Genomic DNA, 22,250 nt, shown 5'->3' on the forward strand with positions numbered 1-22,250 from the left:
ACTTATGGCTTTCAAATACATCCAGTTGCTGCCAAAGACGAGATAGGTGAGTGAAATAGTGAGTGACTTGCATATCTCCTTGCCGAAGCTCATGAATTTTTCCTTCAATTTCAAATGACTATGCAGTATTTTCTTGGTCAGAATAAGTTTCACGGGCTGCTTACCAGATTTCGCTTGCAGTTGAGAAGAGTAAAAATCCTTCACCAATCTCTATCGTCATGGAGTTGATTAGCCACGACATAACCATATTATTTTCCGCCTTCCATATCTTGTATCTTTGATCAACTTGGTCTGGGATAGGATTTTTGCTTGATAGGTAGTCTTCCTTTCCTTTTACACATATGAACATCATAACTGATTGTCACCAATGCAGATAATTCCTTCCATTTGATTAGTGTGGTAATACATAACTCTTTCTTTTTTATTTCTTGTGATGATTTTACAAGAGGGAGCACCCCTTATATGTACAACTATGATAGCTAAGTATGGAAAAACCTATAACAGTCAAAAAATGTACATATGGTAAGAATAAAAATAAAACCTAATTACACGGAATAAAATCATATGTACAAGGTAGGAGGAGATTTTCCATATTCAACAATTAGTGATTGGAAGTATGGTCCCTTCAGTATTATTAGAATTTATGGATGCCATAGAAAATTGTTGATTGGCAAAACAAGAAATTAAGGACAAAATAGGGAGAAAAACAAGAAAACTTATAAAAAAACACTCCAGACCCGAAAAACCGCTCCAGACCTGATCCGATTGGGTTCAAAAAAACACTCCAGACCCGGTATTGTCAAAGAGCCATTCCAGACCCGATTCGATTGGGTTAAAAAAGAAACACTCCAGACCCGACCCGATCTGATTAGGTTTCTGCCAAAAAAATTCTGCTCCAGACCCGATCTTTAACACGATCCGCCCCACGAAAACTTATCAATTTATTGACTCGGTTCAGCGATCCACATACCAGCAATTGGGCGATCGACACTCTGCACCCACGATTAGCGACCACCCATGATCGGAGACGATGCTTACGAGAATCGACACCCACGGTCGACGACTTTCGGTTGATGAACGAGCTTTGTGGTCGTCGGTCGAAGAATGGGTTTTGGCCGGAATGCTTTGATTAGTTTGCGATTCGCTGTTTAAACGCGATTTGATGCGTTTCGGCCAGCCGTTCGTGAGAGTCGGAGTACAGATTCGCTTCGGACATGAAGCTCCAAGGAATCGGTGGAGGTTTCTCTGATGCACTGCTTCAAGGAAATTGGTATGTTTGAGATTTCAATGTTCTGTTTTTCTTTTCTAGGGTTTCGGACGTGAAACCTATAAAAAAGACTCAGAGAGGTTGCTCTGATACCATGTTGTAATTATGAACTTTTCTTTTATTTTTCTTGTGAATTTACAAGAGGGAGCATCCCTTATATATACAACCATGTTAGCCAACTATGGAAAAAACTTATACATATGGTAAGAATAAGAATAAATGCAAATTACAGGGAATAAAATCCAACTGGGTAAGGAAAGTAGAAGACTTTCCATATTCAACAGGAAGGAATGTAGGGCATACAAATGCTGCCACTGTCAAGCATTTCTCTGATGAAATGTCTATCAATTTCCACATGTTTTGTTCTGCCATGCTGCACTGGATTGTTTGTGATGCTTATTGCGGTTTTGTTGTCACAATAGAGTCTCATTGGGAGATCTGTCTTGATCGAGATCAGTTTGGACCTTTTTCAGCTAGATTTCTTCACATATTCCTAGGCTCATAGGTCTGTACTCTACCTCAGTACTGCTTCTGGCAACAACCCCTTGTTTCTTACTCCTCCACGTAACGAGATTACCCCACACAAAGGTACAATACCCAGATGTTGAATTTCTGTCCACGACGGAGCCTGCCCAATCAACATCCGTGTAAGCCTCAATGGCATCGTTTGTTAGACTTCTTGAACATCAACTCCTTATTGAGAGTGGTTTTCAAATATCTTAGGATGCACTCCACAACCTTCATATGTTCTTCGTAAGGAGCCTGCATAAATTGACTGATTGCACTGACAGCGTAAGATATGTCTGGTTTGGTATGAGATAGGTAGATCAATTTTCCAACAAGCCGCTGATATCTTTCCTTGTTGACTGGAATACCATTATTCAAGTTACTGAGTTTAGCATTAACCTCCACAGGGGTATCAACTGGTTTACAACCCATCATACCTGTTTCCTTAAGCAGGTCAAGAGTGTAGAAACTGAAATCCCTTCTTTCGACCGAGCCACTTCTATTCCGAGGAAGTACCTCAATTTTCCAAGGTCTTTAATTTCAAACTCCTCAACCATTTTCCTCTTTAGCCTGACAATCTCTGAGGCATCATCACCAGATATGACAATGTCATCCACATATACAATAAGGACTACAATTTTCTCTAATACTGATTTTTTTGTAAACAGAGTGTGATCTGAATGCCCTTGACTGTACCCTTGAGATTTCACGAAGGTAGTGAATCTGCCCAACCAAGCTCTCAGAGATTGCTTCAACCCATACAAGGATTTCCTCAGCTTACAAACTCGGTGATTAAACTATCTCTTGAATCCCGGAGGGGGACTCATGTAAACTTCTTCTTCTAACTCTCCATTAAGGAAGACATTTTTTACATCAAGTTGATGGAGGGGCTAGTCTCTTTAACTGCTACTGACAGAAGGACACAGACAATATTTAACTTTTCCATTGGGGAGAAAGTCTCGGAGATCTATTTCGAAGGTCTGAATAAAGCCTTTGGCAACCAATCTTGCCTTGTACCTATCAATCGTTCCATCAGGCTTGTACTTTATGGTAAACACCCACATGCATCCAACTGTCACGTGTCCTCTTGGAAGGGTGATCTGATCCCAAGTGTTATTTTTCTCAATCGCCCCCATTTCCTCCATAATTGCAGTTTTCCATTCAGGAATCTCCATCGCTGCATGTATATTGCTGTTATCGTAATTGTGTCCAGGCTTGTAGTAAGGGCCTTGAATTCATGAGACAGATTACTGTAAGATAGGTAACTCTGCAACGGATACTTCGTGCAGGATTTAGTACCTTTTTCAAGGCAATGGGAAGATCGAGAGAGGCATTGTGACTTTTCTTCTCATTTGACTCTCCACATTCAACCTTCTGCTCAAGAGTTTCATCTTCTTAGGAACCTTTTGCACATTCACCTTCAAGAGTATCATCTGTTGGAGTAGTTTTTTCAAAACTGTCATCATTTGCAACCACATCTTCATTGCATAAGGTGTCTTTGGTACAATCGTCGGTACTGTCGAAGATTTCTTTGTTTTCACCTATATCATTTTCAACACAAACGTCATTTTCAACACAAACATCATTATTACTAGAGGTACCAGTACCTGGAGATGATGCTGGATCTGACTCATGGACTGGAACCGGAGAGGTAACAGGCGACACTATTTCCTTTCTGAGATTCTTCCTATAGTATGTTATCCACGGGACTTGTTTGGTAGGAAGATAATCTCGTTAACACTCACAACAGGCTCAAGAAGGACAATCCTAGGTTCAGGTAACACTAATGAACTTGGACTCCAATTAGTCTCTTCACTAGTACTCTCCCCTTAAAGATGACTAATGGGAAAGAAGGGTTGATCTTCAAGAAAGGTGATCCATTGGGACGAAATACTTTCGTGAAGACGGGTGATAACATTTGTACCCGCGTTGATGAAGAGGATACCCAACAAAGACGCATTTCGGAGTACGGAGGGTAAATTTGGTGCGATTAGGACCATGGGTATGGAAAAAACAACACACCCAAATACCCGAAGAGGAACATCAGGGATAAAGCGATTATTGGGGTAGGACTCCTTGAAACATTCCAGTGGGGTGTGAAACTTTAAGACATGGGAAGGCATCCGGTTTATCAAATGAGCTGCCGTTAAGACAGCAACTCTCCATAAGTAGGACGGAAGGGAAGTTGACAACATAAGGGATCGAGCTACCTAGACGAGGTGACGGTTTTTCTGTTCAACCACCCCATTTTGTTGAGGAGTGTACGCACACGAACTCTAATGAACAATCCCCTTAGAGGCTAAAAAGTCCCGAAATGAATTATTGAAGAACTCACGACCGTTATCACTTCAAAGGATAGCGATTTTTGTATTGAACTGGGTTTCCACAGTAGTATAAAACTGTTGAAATATTGACGAGACTTTGGACTTATCGGTGAGAAGGAATATCCTAGTAAGCCTAGTGTGATCATCAATGAAGGTCACAAACCAACGTTTGCCAGTAGAGGTAGTAACGGGGGAAGGACCCCAAACATCACTATGGAAGAGAGTGAACGGTTTGAATGGCTTATAAGACTGGAAGCCCAACGAGATACGATGTTGTTTAACCCGAATGCACACATCACAAGTCAAAGTAGAGACATTAGCATTATGAAACAGATGGGGAAATAAATATTTCATATATTGAAAACTAGAATGCCCAAGACGATAATGCCATAACATGTAATATTTTTCAGAAGTAGAAAAACAAGATGAAAGTAAATTAGTCCTATCACATGTTCTAGAGGAAGTATTTGCGTTAAGGAAATAAAGACCCCTATCATGTTGGGCAGTGTCAAGCGGCGTCTCCGAGCTCAGATCCTGAAAAACAACAGTATCGAGTGAGAAAGTGACCTAACACCCCAGTTCTCTAGTAATCTTACTAACAGATAATAAATTACAAGAAATTCTTGAAACGTGCAACACATCTTGTAGCGTTAAACCCTCAAACAGGGATAGATGACCATTTCTTGCCACAAGGGCAAAGGATCCATCCGCAATTCTGATTTTCTCATTACCAACACTTGGACAATATGAAATAAACCGGTCAGACGAGCCGGTTAAGTGATCTGTAGCCCCCGAATCTGGAATCCATGGCTTGCTACCATTAACACTAATGAGACCAAAGGATTGAAATGTACCTGACTGGGCAATTGCACTGACACCCACAACACTGAAGTCATTTTGACCAGTTCCCTGATTCTGAGGCTGAGAACCACCATTAGCTGACTCACTTACCAATGCTCGTCCAGACCCTGACTGATGGCGTTTACCACTAGGTGGGTGACCATGCAACTTCCAGCACCGATTTTTGGTGTGCCAAGGTTTCTTGCAGTGTTCACATACTGGGGGAGGCTTACTGTTCTGTTTGTCATTAACCGGTCCAGATGTCTTAAATGCAACAGAATCTGTCGGAGAGATCAACAGATTATTCATAGCATTCGATCTGTCTTCCTCAAGACGGATTTCAGAGCATACTTCCTTGAGGGAAGTTATTGGACGATGGCCAAGTATCCGACTCCGTACAACATCGATGTTGGAATTTAGGCTTGCAAGAAAGTCGTAAACACAATCTGTTTCCTCAGATTTGAAGTGTAGCACTCCTCCGCAAGGGCAGTTGCAGACCATTTCACGACATAAGTCCTTCTTTTGCCAAAGGAGAGACAATTTGTTGAAATATGCTGTGACATCCATTGTTCCTTGTTTGCACTCATGAACTTGTTTGCATAGAGTATAGAGGCGAAAGGCATTTTGCTGTTTGGAATACAACTTCTGATCCGCATCTCAGATATCTCGAGCAATGGCAACATACAGTAGGGGTTTTCCTATCTGGGGTTCCATGCTACCTACTAACACTGATCGGAGTAATGAATCCTTTCCCTTCCAGATACGTTCTTGAGGATCTCCTAGTCTTGGTTTTGGTATCTCTCTTGTCAAGTACCCAAATTTGTGACGACCCTCGAAGGCCATCTCGATAGATTGTGATCATGAAAAATAATTCTGACCATTTAACTTTTCCCCAATAATAAAGCCCGCAGAGTTTCCCATAGACCCAGATAATAAATTTGTTGTAGGTAAAGCAAGGAAAGAAGTTACCGGGTTTGCTGAACACAGATCTGACTGGGTCGGAGCTGACTGAATATTCGAGGTCGTACCAAGAGCTTCCCCGAGAGTAGCCATCTGTTGCTGAATAGACTGGGTTTGTTGTTTAATCTGAAGTTGAAGTTGAGTGAACTGTTCTTGGATCTCAGTTGGATATGCGGTCTTGAGCCTTGAAACAGAGTGCACACCGTCAGACTTTTGTCCGGGATAGTGAGCCAATGATTCCCCAATTTCAAACCCGCTAGCCATAGGGAGGTTGATTACGGCTGCTGCTAACATCGGGCTGGGATGGTGGCACGTTCGGCGCCGGATAGTACCTCCATTTGGGATCAGCTTCGTATCACGGATTGACTGCTGTGGAACCCGAGCAATCGTGAATAGAGGTCGTAGCTGGGAACGAACAGAAGCTTTGGTTGAGATCTGTTGGGTTCTGGGTTGGGATGCGCTAACAGGTTGAGGGCCGAACGGCGGAAGACCGAACGGTTGGGTTCCGGTCGGTGGAGGTGTGGCGTGAGGGGTAGTCACGGTCTGCTAGCTTCCCATCCATTCGGCTGGTCTATGAAGATGAGGAAGGATTGTCTTGAAGTACTGCTCTACGGTGTTCTGTACGGCCGTAGCTATATCGGTGGTTGAGGTGCCATCGTTTTCACCCGATGGCAGTTGTGATTCTCTTGTTTGGGTTTCCTCAATGGTGGCTAGGGTTTTGTCTCCATGCTCTAATACCATGATGAAAGTAAAAGAAAAAGAGAAAGGGAGAAGAGGCACACAATGGTTATATGGAAAACCCTAGAATAGGGAGGAAAAACCACGGTACAAGATATTTTCTTATTTCCGTGATTCAAACAATACAGAGAGGCTACACATATAAATAGAATAGTAGAAAACGCTAGAACATTGTTAAAAGACAAAAATGCTCCTAGGGTAAAAACCCCCTACTTTTAATAAATATCAACATACTTTTTAACATTAATAATAAGTTCAAGTTGGTTCAGGTTGGTTTGGGTTATTTTAGGTGCCGATGAACCAACCTAGCCCATAAGAGCCAGGAAGCACCACTAATAGAGCGATTGACTTAATCAAGGACTTTTATTTGAACCCAACCCAACCTTAATGAATTGATAACCAACCCAAACCGTACGGGTTGGGTTGAGTTGATCAGGTTTTAAAAAGAAGAATTGAAAAATGGCTAAAATGGATGTAATTAAAATAACAAAAAGATATGATATAAATAAGAGAGAGTGTGTTTAAGAAGTTAGTGAGAGAAAGCATTTGCATTAATTTTTTAATGAAGTTGGAGGGGAGAAAATGTTTACAAAGAGAGATCGGCAAAAGAGTGTCGGTAGAGAGAGATCGTAGGAGAAAATTTATTGAGAAAAGTTAATGAGTAATGGTATGGATGTAGAAAGAAATTAGAGGGAGATGGAATATGATGTAGACTATAGAGAGATTAGTAAGGGAAAGATATATTCACATAATTCTTCCTAAATAAGAAAAGAAAATGGCAAAAAGACACTTATATTAATGAAAAGTAACTATTATCCATTTGAAACTTTTATTTTTATTTTTTATTTTTTTTAAAGAAACAAAAAATATTATGTTAATCTCTGCATTTAAAGGAATCTTATACACATGTGAAAATTATACATTAATGATTTGATAATAGAGTCACAGTAGAGGATCTAAATTGATTCACATAGTCATGCTTAAAGTTTTTGATTGATGTAATTATTTAGTTTGGGGTTTTAATAGAGAGATTAGTAAGGGAAAGATATATTCACGTAATTCTTCCTAAATAAGAAAAGAAAAAGGTGAGAAGACACTTATATTAATGAAAAGTCACTATTATCCATTTGATTTTTTTTTAATTTTTTAATTTTTAATTTTTTTTAAAAAAACAAAAGATATTATGTTAATCTCTGCATTTAAAGGAGTCTTATACACATGTGAAAATTATGCACTAATGATTTGATAATAGAGTCACAATAAAGGATCTAAATTGATTCACATATTAATGTTTAAAGTTTTTGATTGATGTAGTTTTTTAGTTTGGGGTTTTAATTGATACAACCTTCAAAGATCAGAGGTGTAACTTGATTTTTTTTTCAAAATAAAATATTTTCAAATTTTATAGGAAATAGCTCCTTACTCTTTACATACATAATTTGAGTTCTTATTTACGTGGTTTGGGGATCAAGTGCTATAGTTATACCTTTTGAAAAAATCTATAGGCTTGGTCTTTGCATCTTTTATGTCAGACTACTCCATTGTTGCTTTGAAAATCTTCATGCAGGCAGCCTTGTACCATACTGATTTTCGACCTGTTCCTTTAGAGGAGTACATCAAAGTTGGGAATACCATTTATAATAAAAGTTTGGAAATTGTTAGAACAATCTCGAAAACAGCTAATCTTGGCGGTAGGGATCCAGATCACATTGTAGAATTATGTAATGAGGTATGATTTCTTTTGATTTGTTGAGTAGTACTTGTTCCTAAATTTATATTGAATAACTTTTTTAATTGTATTTCAGGTAGTTGAAGAGGGTCACTCGGTATTGATCTTTTGCTCCAGTCGGAAAGGATGTGAATCAACAGCAAAACACGTGTCAAAATTCCTCAAGAAGTTTTCTGTTAATATTCACGACGAGAACAGTGAGGTTACAGACATTTTTTCGGCAATTGATGCACTGCGAAGATGTCCTTCTGGACTGGATCCTGTATTAGAGGAAACCTTTCCATCTGGTGTTGCCTACCATCATGCTGGCCTTACTGTATATTCATCATCTCTTATTCCTAAAGTAGATCATATTTGAGCATCTTTTAATTATTTATTACTTCTCAATAGGTAGAGGAGAGAGAGGTTGTTGAAACTTGCTACCGCAAGGGTCTTTTGCGTGTTTTAACTGCTACATCTACCTTAGCTGCTGGAGTTAACCTTCCAGCTCGAAGGGTCATTTTCCGACAACCCAGGATTGGGCGAGACTTTATTGATGGTGCAAGGTACAGACAGATGGCTGGTCGGGCTGGCCGGACTGGGATTGATACCAAGGGGGAGAGTGTAAGTCTTCATTCTTAACTGAAGTGCCAGTTTTGTATTAAAATGCTGATTTACGAACATTTATCAATTGACCTACTCTACCCTACTTCTTGGCTTTTTATTTGTTGTATTGAAACATTTACCTTTTGTTAGATTCTTCTTTTTCCCGACATTTTACTCCATTTCCATCTAAACAGGTACTCATCTGCAGACCAGAAGAGATTAAAAGAATTAATGAACTTCTTAACGAGAGCTGTCCACCTTTGCAATCATGTTTGTCTGAAGATAAGAATGGAATGACTCATGCAATTTTAGAAGTTGTGGCTGGTGGGATTGTTCAAACTGCAACTGATATTCATCGATATGTAAGGTGTACTCTTCTGAATTCTACAAAACCATTTCAAGATGTGGTTAAATCAGCACAAGAATCTCTTCGGTGGTTATGCCATGGGAAATTTCTTGAATGGAATGGGGATACCAAGTTGTATAGTACCACACCTCTTGGACGTGCATCATTTGGAAGCTCCCTTAGCCCAGAAGAATCACTTGTAATAAACCTCTCCTATAACTCCATCACCATTACTCATCGTGACAGCATGTGTTACGAAATTATCATTTACTGTTAAATCTTCGTTTGGTTCTATCAGTCAATTACTACGTAGGATAAGTGGTAATTAAGTGGACTGAAGGCTTTCTGACTGATTATTTTATTTTGAATCTCTCGTTAGATTGTTTTGGATGATCTTTCAAGGGCCCGAGAAGGATTTGTGCTTGCATCTGATTTACATTTGGTGTACCTAGTCACGCCGATCAATGTTGACGTTGAGCCAGATTGGGAGTTATACTATGAACGGTTTATGGGTTTGCCTTCTCTTGACCAGGTATGGTTGGTTATTTTGCTAGTTTAGATCGCTTTTGGACGATCAGAAAGTTACAATCAGAGTCTCGTTTTTGGACCAGATTAGGTTCTTAACCCTTTCTACAATTAATTTCTGAGATATATGTTATAAAAACCATTGGTAAAAAGTTCTAAGATATATCTTATTTAAATGCAAAGAAGTAAAAGTTGATATATTAGTCCACAATTCAGCAACATTCCTACTACCAGAAAGTTTAGATGTGTGGTGCTAAATTAGATGTCTCTTCTTTTGTTTATCTTTGTGAACTGGAGCTGTTAGTTTTTTGTTTCCTGGAAATGAGAGAAGACTTCTTGTTCCCTTCTTAAATAGTTTTGGACCAAGTGATGTTTAGTGTCCTGAAATTCGATAAACATGTAAGAATTACTATCTTTGGTGCTTATTCCAGTTATGTTAACGCTTTTCCCCTTTCAGCTCTCTTAAAACACACCCTCCATTCTTTTCAGTACATTCTCCTCTTCTGGATTGAATGGATGATTCTTTGCAAGTGAAATTTCATTTGCCGACAATGAAGTCTGCCAACTTTCCTTTCATAGCTCCAATCAGTTTTCCATTTAGTTTTTAATGCAATTATGCCCCGTAGGTGGAACTGCTCTAATACGACCCGTATTGCTTCCTTCTGGTCAGCATTGGCCATGATTTCAATGGTCAACAGCCAAAAGAATTTCAACTTAGGAGTATTATTCAACAAAATTCCACTTGGATATTGCTCCCTCTCTCTCTCTCCAGTCCATTTTATTTAGCTAATTTACGGGCCAGCCGATTCTTTTCTCTTCCCAGTCACTGGTTTATTAATCCTCTCACTTTGACTATGGTACAGGGTAAGTTCTTTCTATGTTCTCATATGCACAACCCCTTTCTACTCGTCTTCTGTACGTAAAATGGTTGAGGCAAGGGTCTATCATAATTTACTAGGTTTTTTATTTCCAAATAGCTCCAGTGAGGCTCCATGTAAGATGGATTAAGATGGATTAAGGGAGTTGCAGATAAAGCTCAACGTCTTGTTATTTAGTAAATGTGAAATTAACTGCACTGTGGTAGCTTGTCAGACCTCTTGAGATATCGCTTCTTTATTTTTCAACGCAAATACTATCATGAAATGGAATACTTCCACAGCAACATACATGTTCAGAAACGTAGGGTGTGTTTCATCCAAGTTGAGCATTGATGTCTGCTTATTTATTTATTTCATTTTAACACATTTCCTTGTCTATGTCGTTAGACATTAATAATGTTGAGTGTCCATAAGATAATATGTGGAGGAATTTATGTATTTTGAATTTCACTGTCGCCAAACGATCCCACCAGGCTGCCGTCTCTTTGCTACATGACTAGCAAATTAAGTTTGTCAAACTCCTTCCCTCTTATTTTTCTACATACTTCCCTTCTAATAAATATGTAAAATGAAAATGCAGTCTGTTGGAAATCGAGTTGGAGTGACCGAACCGTTTTTGATGCGTATGGCACATGGTGCACCCATTCGACGTGCAAATGTCTCAAGAAATGGTGTCGTGGGTTTACGTACCAAGCGGGATGAACATGGGTGCATGTATGATGACAGGTCTTCAGAGGAGCAAACTATTCGAGTGTGTAAACGATTTTATGTGGCCCTCATCTTGTCAAGACTTGTTCAGGTGTGTGGATGTGTTGCTGTTTATCTTACATTTATTTCTACATGATTGGTAATTTTAATGTTTTGTAGTGCCCCTACATTATAGAAATACAAAACATGAATACCTTTTTTCTGAGTTACCTTACATGTATACAAAGACAATAGAATTCTTTTATTTGCTCTTCCTCTCAACAGCTGAGCAAATAAATTACATTCCGTCTTTGTGGTTACTCATCTTTCAATTTAGTCCAGTAATCGAGCAGCTTTTGAAAGATTTCCACCTAATTTAATTCATGCTGTTTCTGAAGGAAACTCCTATTCCTGAAGTTTGTGAAGCTTTTAAAGTTGCCAGAGGGATGGTTCAAGCATTACAAGAGACTGCCGGAAGGTTTGCATCTATGGTCTCCGTATTTTGTGAGAGGCTTGGATGGCACGATCTGGAAGGTTTGGTAGCCAAGTTCCAAAATCGTGTTTCATTTGGAGTTAGAGCAGAGATTGTAGAACTTACTACTATTCCATACGTTAAGGTCAGGCACCGTGCTTCATTTATTTGCTTTTCTGTTCCTTTGTATATTCTAATCAACAGCAGTTTGATGTTATTTACTTTGAGCAATCCGTTATCAGGGTTCTCGAGCCAGAGCACTCTATAAAGCTGGTTTGCGGACACCTTTAGCAATTGCAGAAGCCTCTGATGCTGAATTAGTTAAAGCTCTTTTTGAGTCTGCATCATGGACTGCAGAAGGTGAGCTTAACAAGACACGATTATTTGTTTGTGCTGATTCTGGTCAGCAGGTAAATTATCCTTGATATTGTGCGATTTCCTCGCCCAAGGAGTTTGTTCAAATTTTGTAGTTGATTTTAGTGGGAGGGTGTAATGGCTGCATGAAGCAATCTAGTTTCAAGGACTAGGGAGAGTATTCTGATTGACCCTCTATTTATCGGGGATGCTAACCTACTAAGTAAACCAACCAACTGACCAACAAACCAAGACCAACAATGAAAACAAACTCAAATCACAGTTACAAATTAATTCCTAATTATTGTACACCAGCCTCCCTGTCTATGAACTTGGGTTTAGTCATTGTTCTCAACCCATTACTAACTAATTATGACACGATCTTGGAAATATGTTGTCTTCAACCCATGTTGGGAAACAACCAAACTCTTTCAGACAGAAAACAAAAGGATACTAAATACAAAGATTATATAGCAGACATAAAGATATGGGGAGGCATGACCAGAAAGAACTCTATGTAATACATAAGGTAAGCCCAAAAGCTAGACATTTTACATTCTTTGCCCACCAATGGTGGAAAAAGTACATCCTGTCCGAAACAACAGTCTGAGCTGCAGTAAATCAAATAGACAATGAACTCTGAACTGTAGTATTTAAATATGCACAAATACCTGATACTCTAATGATTTTTCACTTAGTTGTAGTGATAATTTGTTGAGTCATTAGGATTGCGGAGTGTGATTCATTCTCTATTCTTTTACTTTTCATTTATTTTCAGATTCAAACCACTATATTCTTAGGGATTAAATGATTTCTGGCTAGTGGCTACTGTTATAATCGTAGTTATCTTGCCCCAGTTTCAAAATTCTAATATTGAGGTTGATTGTATAGAGAGTACAGCACAAAAACGGATGCATGTTGGATTAGCTAGGAAGATTAAGCACGGTGCTCGTAAAGTTGTTCTTGATAAAGCTGAAGAGGCAAGGATTGCTGCATTCTCAGCTTTTAAATCATTGGGGTTTATTGTGCCACAAATTTCTCGTCCCTTATCAGCAAGTGCAGATGGAAATATAACAGCACAAGCGGCTGCAAGTTTTCCCTCTGAAATCGATACTTTTAACAGAGTTGTTAGCACACGACAAATGGAGCATGTTTTAACAAAGTCATGTGTTGGAGGAACTTCCAGTTCTGAAAAAGTAGGTGGCAAGAACCTGAGTGAAACAGGAGCAATTTCTGTTGAAGTAAAACAGCCCACTTTTGGTGTTACTCCTCCAGTGAATGTTGGAGGGTCTGCAATCCAGGAGTCAAATACCGTTGTTGAAGGTGCAGGAAAGGTAGATGTTGCAATCTCTAATCACATGGAAAGAATTACTGATAAAGATGCTTGGAGGGAACAACATAGTATTAAAGTTTTGCATCCTCTGAAAAGAGACGGTTCTTCCATGAAAGGTCCTATCAGTGCAGCTAGCGCATCTGGTGGATTTGAATCTTTCTTGGATTTGTGGGATGCTAGCCAGGAATTTTATTTTGATCTCTATTACACCAAACGATCTGAAGTGAATTCCGTTGTCCCCTTTGAATTACATGGGATAGCCATCTGTTGGGAAAATTCTCCGGTGTATTATGTGAACCTCCCAAAGGATTTGTTGGGCTCCAAGAGTGGAAAAGGACTTTATCCAGATGACAGCACATCTGGTGATCAGGTGGATGTTTCACAATATAAACATTGGTTTGAGATGATAGAAACGAGATGGAAAAAGATCAGGGAAATTTTTGCGAAGAAAAATGTTAGAAAGTTTGCATGGAATTTGAAAATTCAGGTTCAGGTACTTAAATGTCCGGGAGTTTCCATCCAGAAATTGGGTTTCCTGAATTCTGCTCGACGTAATATGGGTCTTAAACTTGTGGATGGTTCATATTTAGTGTTGTCCAGGGTTCACATAAGCAATGTAATTGACATGTGCATTGTAGCTTGGATTCTTTGGCCAGATGACGAGAGAAATTCAACCCCAAACCTGGAGAAGGTATGGCAGAATCAACTCAACTTATGCAAAAACATAACTGAAGAATATATATTTTTTACTAGTATCATTTTTCAACCAAGATAACACATTATTTTGAAGGATTTTCTGCTGTGATGAATTGTCTAATATTTTATGATATCTGATCTTCAACTGAAATTGTGATGGTGATGAAATAGGAAGTCAAGAAAAGATTATCTGGTGAAGCAGCTGCTGCTGCTACCCGGAGTGGCCAGTGGAAGAATCAGATGAGAAGAGTAGCCCATAATGGTTGCTGTCGGCGTGTTGCACAGACACGAGCTCTATGTTCTGTACTCTGGAAGCTAATAATTTCTGAAAAGTTCTTGGAAGCTCTCAACGATATAGAGATTCCATTGGTAAATTTTGCCTTTTGTTTTCCCCTGTACGTTTTGCTGAAGGGAAGATGACATTAGGATAAGAGTTGATTCTTCTAATGCTAATAAAAATAATAAACAGTAGCTGTTAGAAGGTTGTTTGCTATAAATATGATGCAATTCTGATCTAATTGTCGTAAGAATAAAAACAATCAGATTTAAGTTCACGTTCATATTTGCTTTTGTTGCTTTTTAGCAAGATTTAAATGGTACTTAATATGAAGTTTTCTTCTTCCACAAAGCAGCTGTATGATATCTGTAACTTCAGCCTAAATATATTACCAATTATACTATTGAAGCATTTGAATTCGTTTAACCAATGGAAACTTTTGTAGGTAAGTATTCTTGCTGATATGGAGACCTGGGGGATAGGTGTTGACATGGAGGGATGCATTCGGGCCCGTAATTTACTGGGAAAAAAACTCAGGTGCCTTGAGAAGGAAGCTTATAGGCTAGCTGGCATGACCTTCTCCCTGTATGCAGCAGCAGATATTGCTAATGTTCTATATGGACATTTGAAGCTGTCTATTCCAGAGGGGTTCAACAAAGGCAAACAACATCCAAGTACTGATAAACATTGTTTGGACTTGCTGAGGTAATAAATTGATTTTAATAATTTTTATGCATGCATGCAAAATTGATAATAAATGCAAGGATGCAGGATATGGAACTATAAACTTTCTGATGTTCATTGGCCTCTCCATTTTAATTCTAACTCCGAGTTAACAGGAAAAGGCCTCCAATATCGTTGAGTCTTCAAATCTTATTTCCCCTCAACAATACCAACATAAGAATTAAGAGGCTCTAGGCTTAGCATCCGCATTCTGAATTCATTGTCCTTGGGTGGTGGGCTCCATCAGATTTCTTTCATCATCTTTCAGCAAGTAATTGTAAGAGTAAAATAACCCGAAGGCAATAACAAGGTTCCTCCCTTTTCTCTCTCGAGAATTCAAATCCAAAAACAAGCTCCCCTCCCAATCAACCTAACGATTATTTATATACCCCCTCTATCAGTAACAGACACCTCACTCTCATGCCAGTGGTCCCCCCACAACCATACACGTTCCCTCCTCACTTAACATTCTCAGCATTAACACTCTTCCCCAATTACCTTCTTACCATTTCTTTGATATTGAAATACAATTGGTGGCCCAACATTAATCTTTTATCATATCCCAGAAAGTTGAGCATCCTCTTTTGTTGAGCCAACTGGAACGGTGAGTTGATCTTTTTTCCACCTGTAGTTGCCCAAAAAACCACACATTCCATCATCCAACTGAGGGAATGCGTTTTTTCTGAATACAAGCAATTTCCTTCTCATATTTTTCTTGCTTAAAGAAATTCAAATAAAGAGGAAATCACATCATTTTCACCATGGCATTTTAAAGCCATCTAAGTTGACACAATAAAAGGGGAGGGAAGCATAATCTTTTTCTCCGTTTTTTCAATGCAATGAAAGTTTCTTTGAACCCAATGCAGAAATTGTTTTCAACAATGCAGCCGCTCTAGTTCATACTTCAAATTAATATTAAACGCTGATAAGAGGACAATTACTTGCCTTGCACTTTATTTGAATCCAAATGCTGAAGCCTTGAATTTTAAAATACTAGCAGAAATTGAAATCTCTAGACTCTAAGAGAAGAGAGGAGCATTTTCAATTCCATCGTACGACGTGCTTAAATGCACCTAATTTATTTATTTACTGGATACCAAATGATGTAATACGATTGGGATACTTTGGTAAATTCATATTAATCGTGGTTAATCTTCAATTCATGACCAAACATGTATCAGTAACGAAGAATTTAATAGATTTTAAGAGGGAGAAAGTAACTGCAAGTTCATATTCCTGTAAGTCCATAAATGTTCATACAAAAGTTTTGAATTCTGAAGGATATCTGACTCGCTTACCGTGCATTTTCTTAGCGCTCTCGTGTGTCTAGGGAGCCAAGCATTTGATATAGATCTTATATTTCAGGAATGAACACCCTATTGTTCCAGTCATTAAAGAGCACCGGACATTGGCAAAGCTCTTTAACTGTACTTTGGGATCCATTTGCTCGTTAGCTAAGCTATCTGCAAGGACACATAAATACACGCTACATGGTCATTGGCTCCAAACATCCACAGCAACTGGCCGGCTTTCCATGGAGGAGCCTAACCTTCAGGTATGGGGTTTTATTTCCTCTTTTCCATATTTTGTTTATGATATTAAAGATGAAACAACATGCTAAAGTTTGAATTCTTGGAGTGCAGTGTGTTGAGCATGCGGTAGATTTCAAAATGAATGAAGAAGATGTTGAGCATTGTAAAATTAACGCTCGTGATTTTTTCATCTCTACGCAGGTATTTCCATTAAGTTCTATTTACTAACCTCTTAAGAATTTATGGTGGATGAGAGTTTAGTCTCCATTTCAATTTCATTCTTTGATGAAATTTATTGTCTCTCAAAAAATATTTCTTGAGCATTATGGATCTTTTTGGGGTCCATGCTTCTCTTACATTGTATCTAGCAATCTGTATCAAGAAATTAATAACAATAATCACTGTTCACATTCTTCTTTCCAACACTTTTGATAGTCCAGAGTGTGGACAAATACACGATTCAATTTCCTTCTAAGTGGGTGTCTTTTGAGTTTGTCGCCTGTCCATGCTATTTAGTTTTATATCTTTCTGAATAGATTTTTTTTTTCTAAAAAAAAAAAGCGATTTTGTAGAAATATGATATGGAGGATAAAATTGTTTCAATTTTTATTTTACGATTGCAATTTGGGATCTGGCAATTTTGTATGAAAGTGATCCAAAAGAGCAAAATGTATGTAGCATAATTTATATTCGTAAAAACCCCTGGTTCTCAACATTTACTTCGTTTTTAATATTGTGACAACCAATAATACTGATGTAATAATTACATCAAATGGTCTTGGTGGTCCATGATATTTTGCATGCCACTTTGCCTGTAAACTATTAGCCCAACGGGGTTAAAATATGAAAAATGTACAAAATACAATTTACTTGATGTTTATGCATGAAATGGTGAACTGATGATTGTGAATTATGTCGGATTTAATCTATGGCGAGGTGATGTCAGTGAATGTAGTAGCTGTGACAACTTGGATAGGATGACTTTAATAGTGTGTAAAGACTACTTACCCCCCCCCCCCCCCCCCCCCCCCAAAAAAAAAAAAAGTGTGTTAAGAGTAGATTTGGAGTAGTCTGTCTGTTTGACTTTGGGAGTAAATATCAAACATTTTTTTTTGGTTAAGTAGTTTCATTCATCAAAGAAGTTATGACTTATGAGCATTCAACAGTTACCGCTTTTCTCCAGAGGTTGGCATTTATGCTGCTGTCTTGTCTGAAAGTGAGATGATTGTTTTCTCTTTTATTTTAGTTAAAGAATCAAAGATTCTATTCTGCGTGCAACCTTGGTTGAGTTGTGATTTTAATATACTGTAGGAAAATTGGCTACTCTTATCGGCGGATTATTCTCAGATAGAGTTACGGCTGATGGCACATTTTTCAAAAGACTCCTTACTGATTGAACTCCTCAGTAAACCTCATGGGGATGTGTTTACTATGATTGCTGCTAGATGGACAGGGAAGACGGAAGACTCTGTTGGATCTCATGAGCGAGATCAGACCAAAAGGTTGGTATATGGAATCCTTTATGGAATGGGCGCCAAAACACTTGCATTACAACTGGAATGTAGTAAAGATCAGGCTGTAGAGAAAATTCAAAGTTTCAAGAGTTCTTTCCCTGGTGTGGCTTCATGGCTTCATGAGGTGGTTGCATTTTGCCGTCAGAAGGGGTAAAAACTTATTGTTCTCTTTGGTATTTTTCTATTTTCATTTGTTTAGATAAATTCTTATTCTAAGTCGTAGGAGGTTACCTGGAAATGGGTCCTCTATACATGCACTTATAAATTTGTGTACGAGAGTGTATGCTGAAACAATATATACATCTAAACTTGCTTTGGATTTCCTTTCACTTGCGTATCACATTCTATCGCAATTTTTTTCAGGTATGTTGAAACTCTAAAAGGAAGAAGACGCTTCTTGTCAAAAATTAATTCTCCAAACAGCAAAGAAAAATCAAAAGCACAGCGACAAGCTGTGAATTCAGTTTGTCAGGTATTTCTACCTTTTCCTTTTGTGTGATTACCATTTACCATTCTTCTGTTCTGGGGTGGCTTGAAGGAACTCCCCTCTCTCTCCCTGTCTTGATTTTAGGAGTATTCTGTAATTATGTGCTAGTAGTTTTGCTTTTACTAGGGTTCAGCGGCGGACATAATTAAAGTGGCTATGATCAACATTTACTCCGTCATTGGAATGGATGACCCGGGGAATCCTACAGAGTTACCTGCAGCTAACTCTAATATACTGAGGGGCCACTGCCGAATTGTATTACAGGTTCATATGCAGTTTCCTTTTTCAAACTGCATAACTTTTACAGTTGCCTTGTTCTTTACTGTCTATTTGACTTCATGTAGAATCATTTCAGTAATTACGAAGTTTTTTACGCAGGTACATGATGAGTTAGTGTTAGAAGTGGACCCTTCCGTCGTCAAGGAGGCAGCAGCTATGTTACAGAAGAGTATGGAAAATGCTGCCTCCCTTCTGGGTAAATATGTAGCATTTACATTTTTCCTTTTTCTACATTCAAAATGTCCATCACAAGATCTGTAAATCCGATTCTTTTCAGTTCCTTTGCAAGTCAAACTGAAAGTTGGACGAACATGGGGTTCTTTGGAGCCATTCTTGCATGATAACGTCAAGATTGAAGTTCTTGTACCTGGATCTTGACCACCAAATTTTTTTTATTACGAAGAGGAATTTTCAGATAACTAGACCAAGGTCTGTATGTTATAGCCATATAAAATTCGTCTGTTCCAGCAAATTCATCAGAATTCGATCATCTGCTAAAACTTTCATCTTGGTTTCTTGGTTCAAATTAATAGTTTTTAAATATATATTCTATTTTTCTTGTCAGATGGTAAATGTTCTTAGTCTGATTGAACTTAAAAGGGTTTCAGTTTCTTCAGCAGAATGCTTGGTGGAAGCAATAGAAAATCTGTTCTCAAGAACAAAGCTGATGGGAACAGTGCTTGGCATTATTCTGAGACCTTTTGTCGGATGCTTCAATCGGTATTTTCGTTTACTCAGCAGCCTCCAAATCAACCAAACAATTCACCGAAAAATCTGTTGTATGGCGGCAAAGTAAATGGATGGTCTGCCTTTGACAGTCAGAGTGGTCACCTCTCATCTCTCTTCTGCTGTTGTTGCCTTCCCTTGGAGTCATCTTTCAGCATCTGCTTGTTGCAACAATTCCTTAGCAGAGTTACTCAAGTTGATTGCGAATTGAGGGAAGACCCATCGTTCCTACTATCTTCTAATGTTATTTTACCTTTTGACTGAACTGGTGATATTCTCCCCCACACTGCTGTATGGATTATGAGTAGAAGTGTTTCGTGATTCTGCAAACAACATACTCAGAGAAGCTACAGAGTGACATCTTAGCGAGAGCAAGAATCCCAAGGCGGCATACTTGTTAAGCTACCAATACCTTTCCGAGAAAGAGCTGCATTTTGTTTCTCATTTGATACTTCATTGCATTGAGCGAATTGACCTGACTTGAACATTTCCAGCATCTTCTCAGTCATCCTCATGTCTTTACTGCCAAGGTTTTGCCATCCTTGTTTGTTAGGGTATGCGTTTGGCCACTATTTCCATAAACTATAACAACAAATTTCAGCTATTGCATTTGGAGATGAGTTTTTCAGTGAGATTCAATGCTGGCCTCTCTCCACCCCCTTCAAGCTCTCTTCATTTTGGCACCATTTCTCTTGTTTCAATCTGTGCATAATGATAGTGTTATTAAATTATTTAATGATATTTCATTCTTTTAGTGTGCCTTTGTTAATCATTGAACCATTTTTTTTATGAGACAATCTTTGAATTATTGTCGAAGAACCTTTCGTTGGTTCATTTAAACTCTGCATTGGTTTGTTTTGCAGGTAAGTGTTTTATAGTATGATTTGTAAATCTTAACATATTATATATATGTGTGTGTGTATATATAATATATTTAAAAAAAAATCCCTTTTTCTCCCCTTCCAAAATGCCTCTTCTTTTCATTGTGATGTGACGAGTTAATATTTAATGATCACAACCATATTTTCTTGAATTGTATAGGACGGCTTCCTGTAATTTAACTTTAATAAAATTTTTAGTCGGACGAATAACCGAAGAATACCAAGAAAAATGGGAACAATGATAAATTTAGTTTTGATGTTTGATTTCATTAAATTAGAATTTTGTCATTTTTTTAAAATAGTTAAGTAATGTTTTTGAAGTTGAGTTTTCATGATTTTTTTTTAACGCGTATATAGAATTTGGTAGGTAATTCCATTGTTAGAGGATTTACATTATAGAAATAGCTACGTTCCTAATTTCTTGTGATTGACCTTTTTATTTGCAAAAATAATATTTGAAAATTTTGATCCTTTTTCAAAACTACCGTCCTGTTTTAGACCTTTCCTTGCAATTTCTATTGATTTAAAAAGAGGCCCAATACCATCTTTCATCGGCCTTCATCTTTCTGGGCCTTTTGTTCAAACTGGATCCAATTTACCTAGACCGCCCCGTACATGTGATTAACCCATGAATTGAGTGGTTCACAATTTTTTCCCAAAAACTTTGCTAAAAGATGTATATATAAATAAAAAAAAGCTTTGCGGGAAAGGACTAAAATTAATATATATTTAAATTAACGTGATATAAAAAATGATATTAATATTTTTTTCACATTTTAGTCACCATGTCTCTTTTTTATCTACATCAAATAACCAACGCATCGAACCATCGAGTATGTGCTTTTTTTATTTTTAAAATAACCAATGATATTCAAAATTATAACATGGAAATAATGTTTTTTTTTTTTTTTAATCTAGAACAAAGTTTTGAGACACATGTTTGGTTAAACATGATATAATTAAAAGTTCATTATTAATATTTTTATGGTTGCTCTCAATAAATATGTACATGGTGATCTTAATATTTACATGTTAGTATTTGATAAAAATCATGAAAATCACGTTTCAAAACTATTCTACCAAAGGAACAAGACAGTAAATGATTGAAGACAATCAAACTATATATAATCCAAGATAGAGATAGCGACTTGTAGAGAATAGGTGAAATAGAATAGTTGAAGCGAAAGAGAAAGATAATAAAGATAGTGGTAGACAAAAAGCAAAGTATGACCATATGAAAGATTTAAATTCGAATATAGTTCAATAAAAAAAAGGACATCAATTACTAAATAAAAGTTTGATGGTTCGATTCCACACCACAATAGTTTTACACCATTTGAAAAGAAATAGAGAAATGTTTGGTTTCTCTTTCTACATTTGCTTTTGCTTTTTAAGAAGCCATATTGAGTCCAATAAATCCTAAATTATATGGTGGGCTAGCCAGCCTAAACGCATTTCAATCAATATCTCACATGTGAACTATTTCAGGTGAATCTAAAAAACCCCTTTCTTATTTCTCCTTTTTTTTCTCTCTCTCTCTCTCCCTTTATAAGATAAAAGGTCTTTTTGAGACCCATCCTGTGACTTTGT

General features: G+C 37.7%; 1 protein-coding gene across 6 annotated transcripts in view; it reads left to right on the top strand.

The window, feature by feature from the left end:
- The window catches only part of LOC120076001 (MUS308 and mammalian DNA polymerase-like protein), a 37,458-nt gene extending 16,863 nt beyond the window's left edge, over nucleotides 1–20,595 (top strand). For 2 of the 6 annotated variants that reach the window (XM_039029770.2, XM_039029775.2), the window contains exons 9-27: nucleotides 8,204–8,365; nucleotides 8,442–8,681; nucleotides 8,756–8,968; nucleotides 9,145–9,495; nucleotides 9,676–9,828; nucleotides 11,280–11,498; nucleotides 11,785–12,003; nucleotides 12,101–12,218; nucleotides 13,104–14,236; nucleotides 14,413–14,610; nucleotides 14,964–15,223; nucleotides 16,607–16,796; nucleotides 16,885–16,974; nucleotides 18,085–18,437; nucleotides 18,651–18,759; nucleotides 18,901–19,038; nucleotides 19,153–19,249; nucleotides 19,331–19,482; nucleotides 19,619–20,595. In XM_039029770.2, coding sequence (XP_038885698.1) covers nucleotides 8,204–8,365; nucleotides 8,442–8,681; nucleotides 8,756–8,968; nucleotides 9,145–9,495; nucleotides 9,676–9,828; nucleotides 11,280–11,498; nucleotides 11,785–12,003; nucleotides 12,101–12,218; nucleotides 13,104–14,236; nucleotides 14,413–14,610; nucleotides 14,964–15,223; nucleotides 16,607–16,796; nucleotides 16,885–16,974; nucleotides 18,085–18,437; nucleotides 18,651–18,759; nucleotides 18,901–19,038; nucleotides 19,153–19,249; nucleotides 19,331–19,431 — 4,344 coding nt within the window. In that variant the 3' untranslated portion in view covers nucleotides 19,432–19,482; nucleotides 19,619–20,595. Of the gene's footprint in view, nucleotides 1–8,203; nucleotides 8,366–8,441; nucleotides 8,682–8,755; nucleotides 8,969–9,144; nucleotides 9,496–9,675; nucleotides 9,829–11,279; nucleotides 11,499–11,784; nucleotides 12,004–12,100; nucleotides 12,219–13,103; nucleotides 14,237–14,412; nucleotides 14,611–14,963; nucleotides 15,224–16,606; nucleotides 16,797–16,884; nucleotides 16,975–18,084; nucleotides 18,438–18,650; nucleotides 18,760–18,885; nucleotides 19,039–19,152; nucleotides 19,250–19,330; nucleotides 19,483–19,618 lie in introns of those variants that run through there. The other 4 variants (XM_039029771.2, XM_039029773.2, XM_039029772.2 and 1 more) reach the window with 4 other exon arrangements.
- The last annotated feature ends 1,655 nt before the right edge of the window (nucleotides 20,596–22,250 follow it).

The sequence above is a fragment of the Benincasa hispida genome, chromosome 4 (assembly GCF_027475165.1).
Source record: "Benincasa hispida cultivar pf3 chromosome 4, pf3_genome.v1.1, whole genome shotgun sequence".
Lineage (NCBI taxonomy): Eukaryota > Viridiplantae > Streptophyta > Magnoliopsida > Cucurbitales > Cucurbitaceae > Benincasa > Benincasa hispida.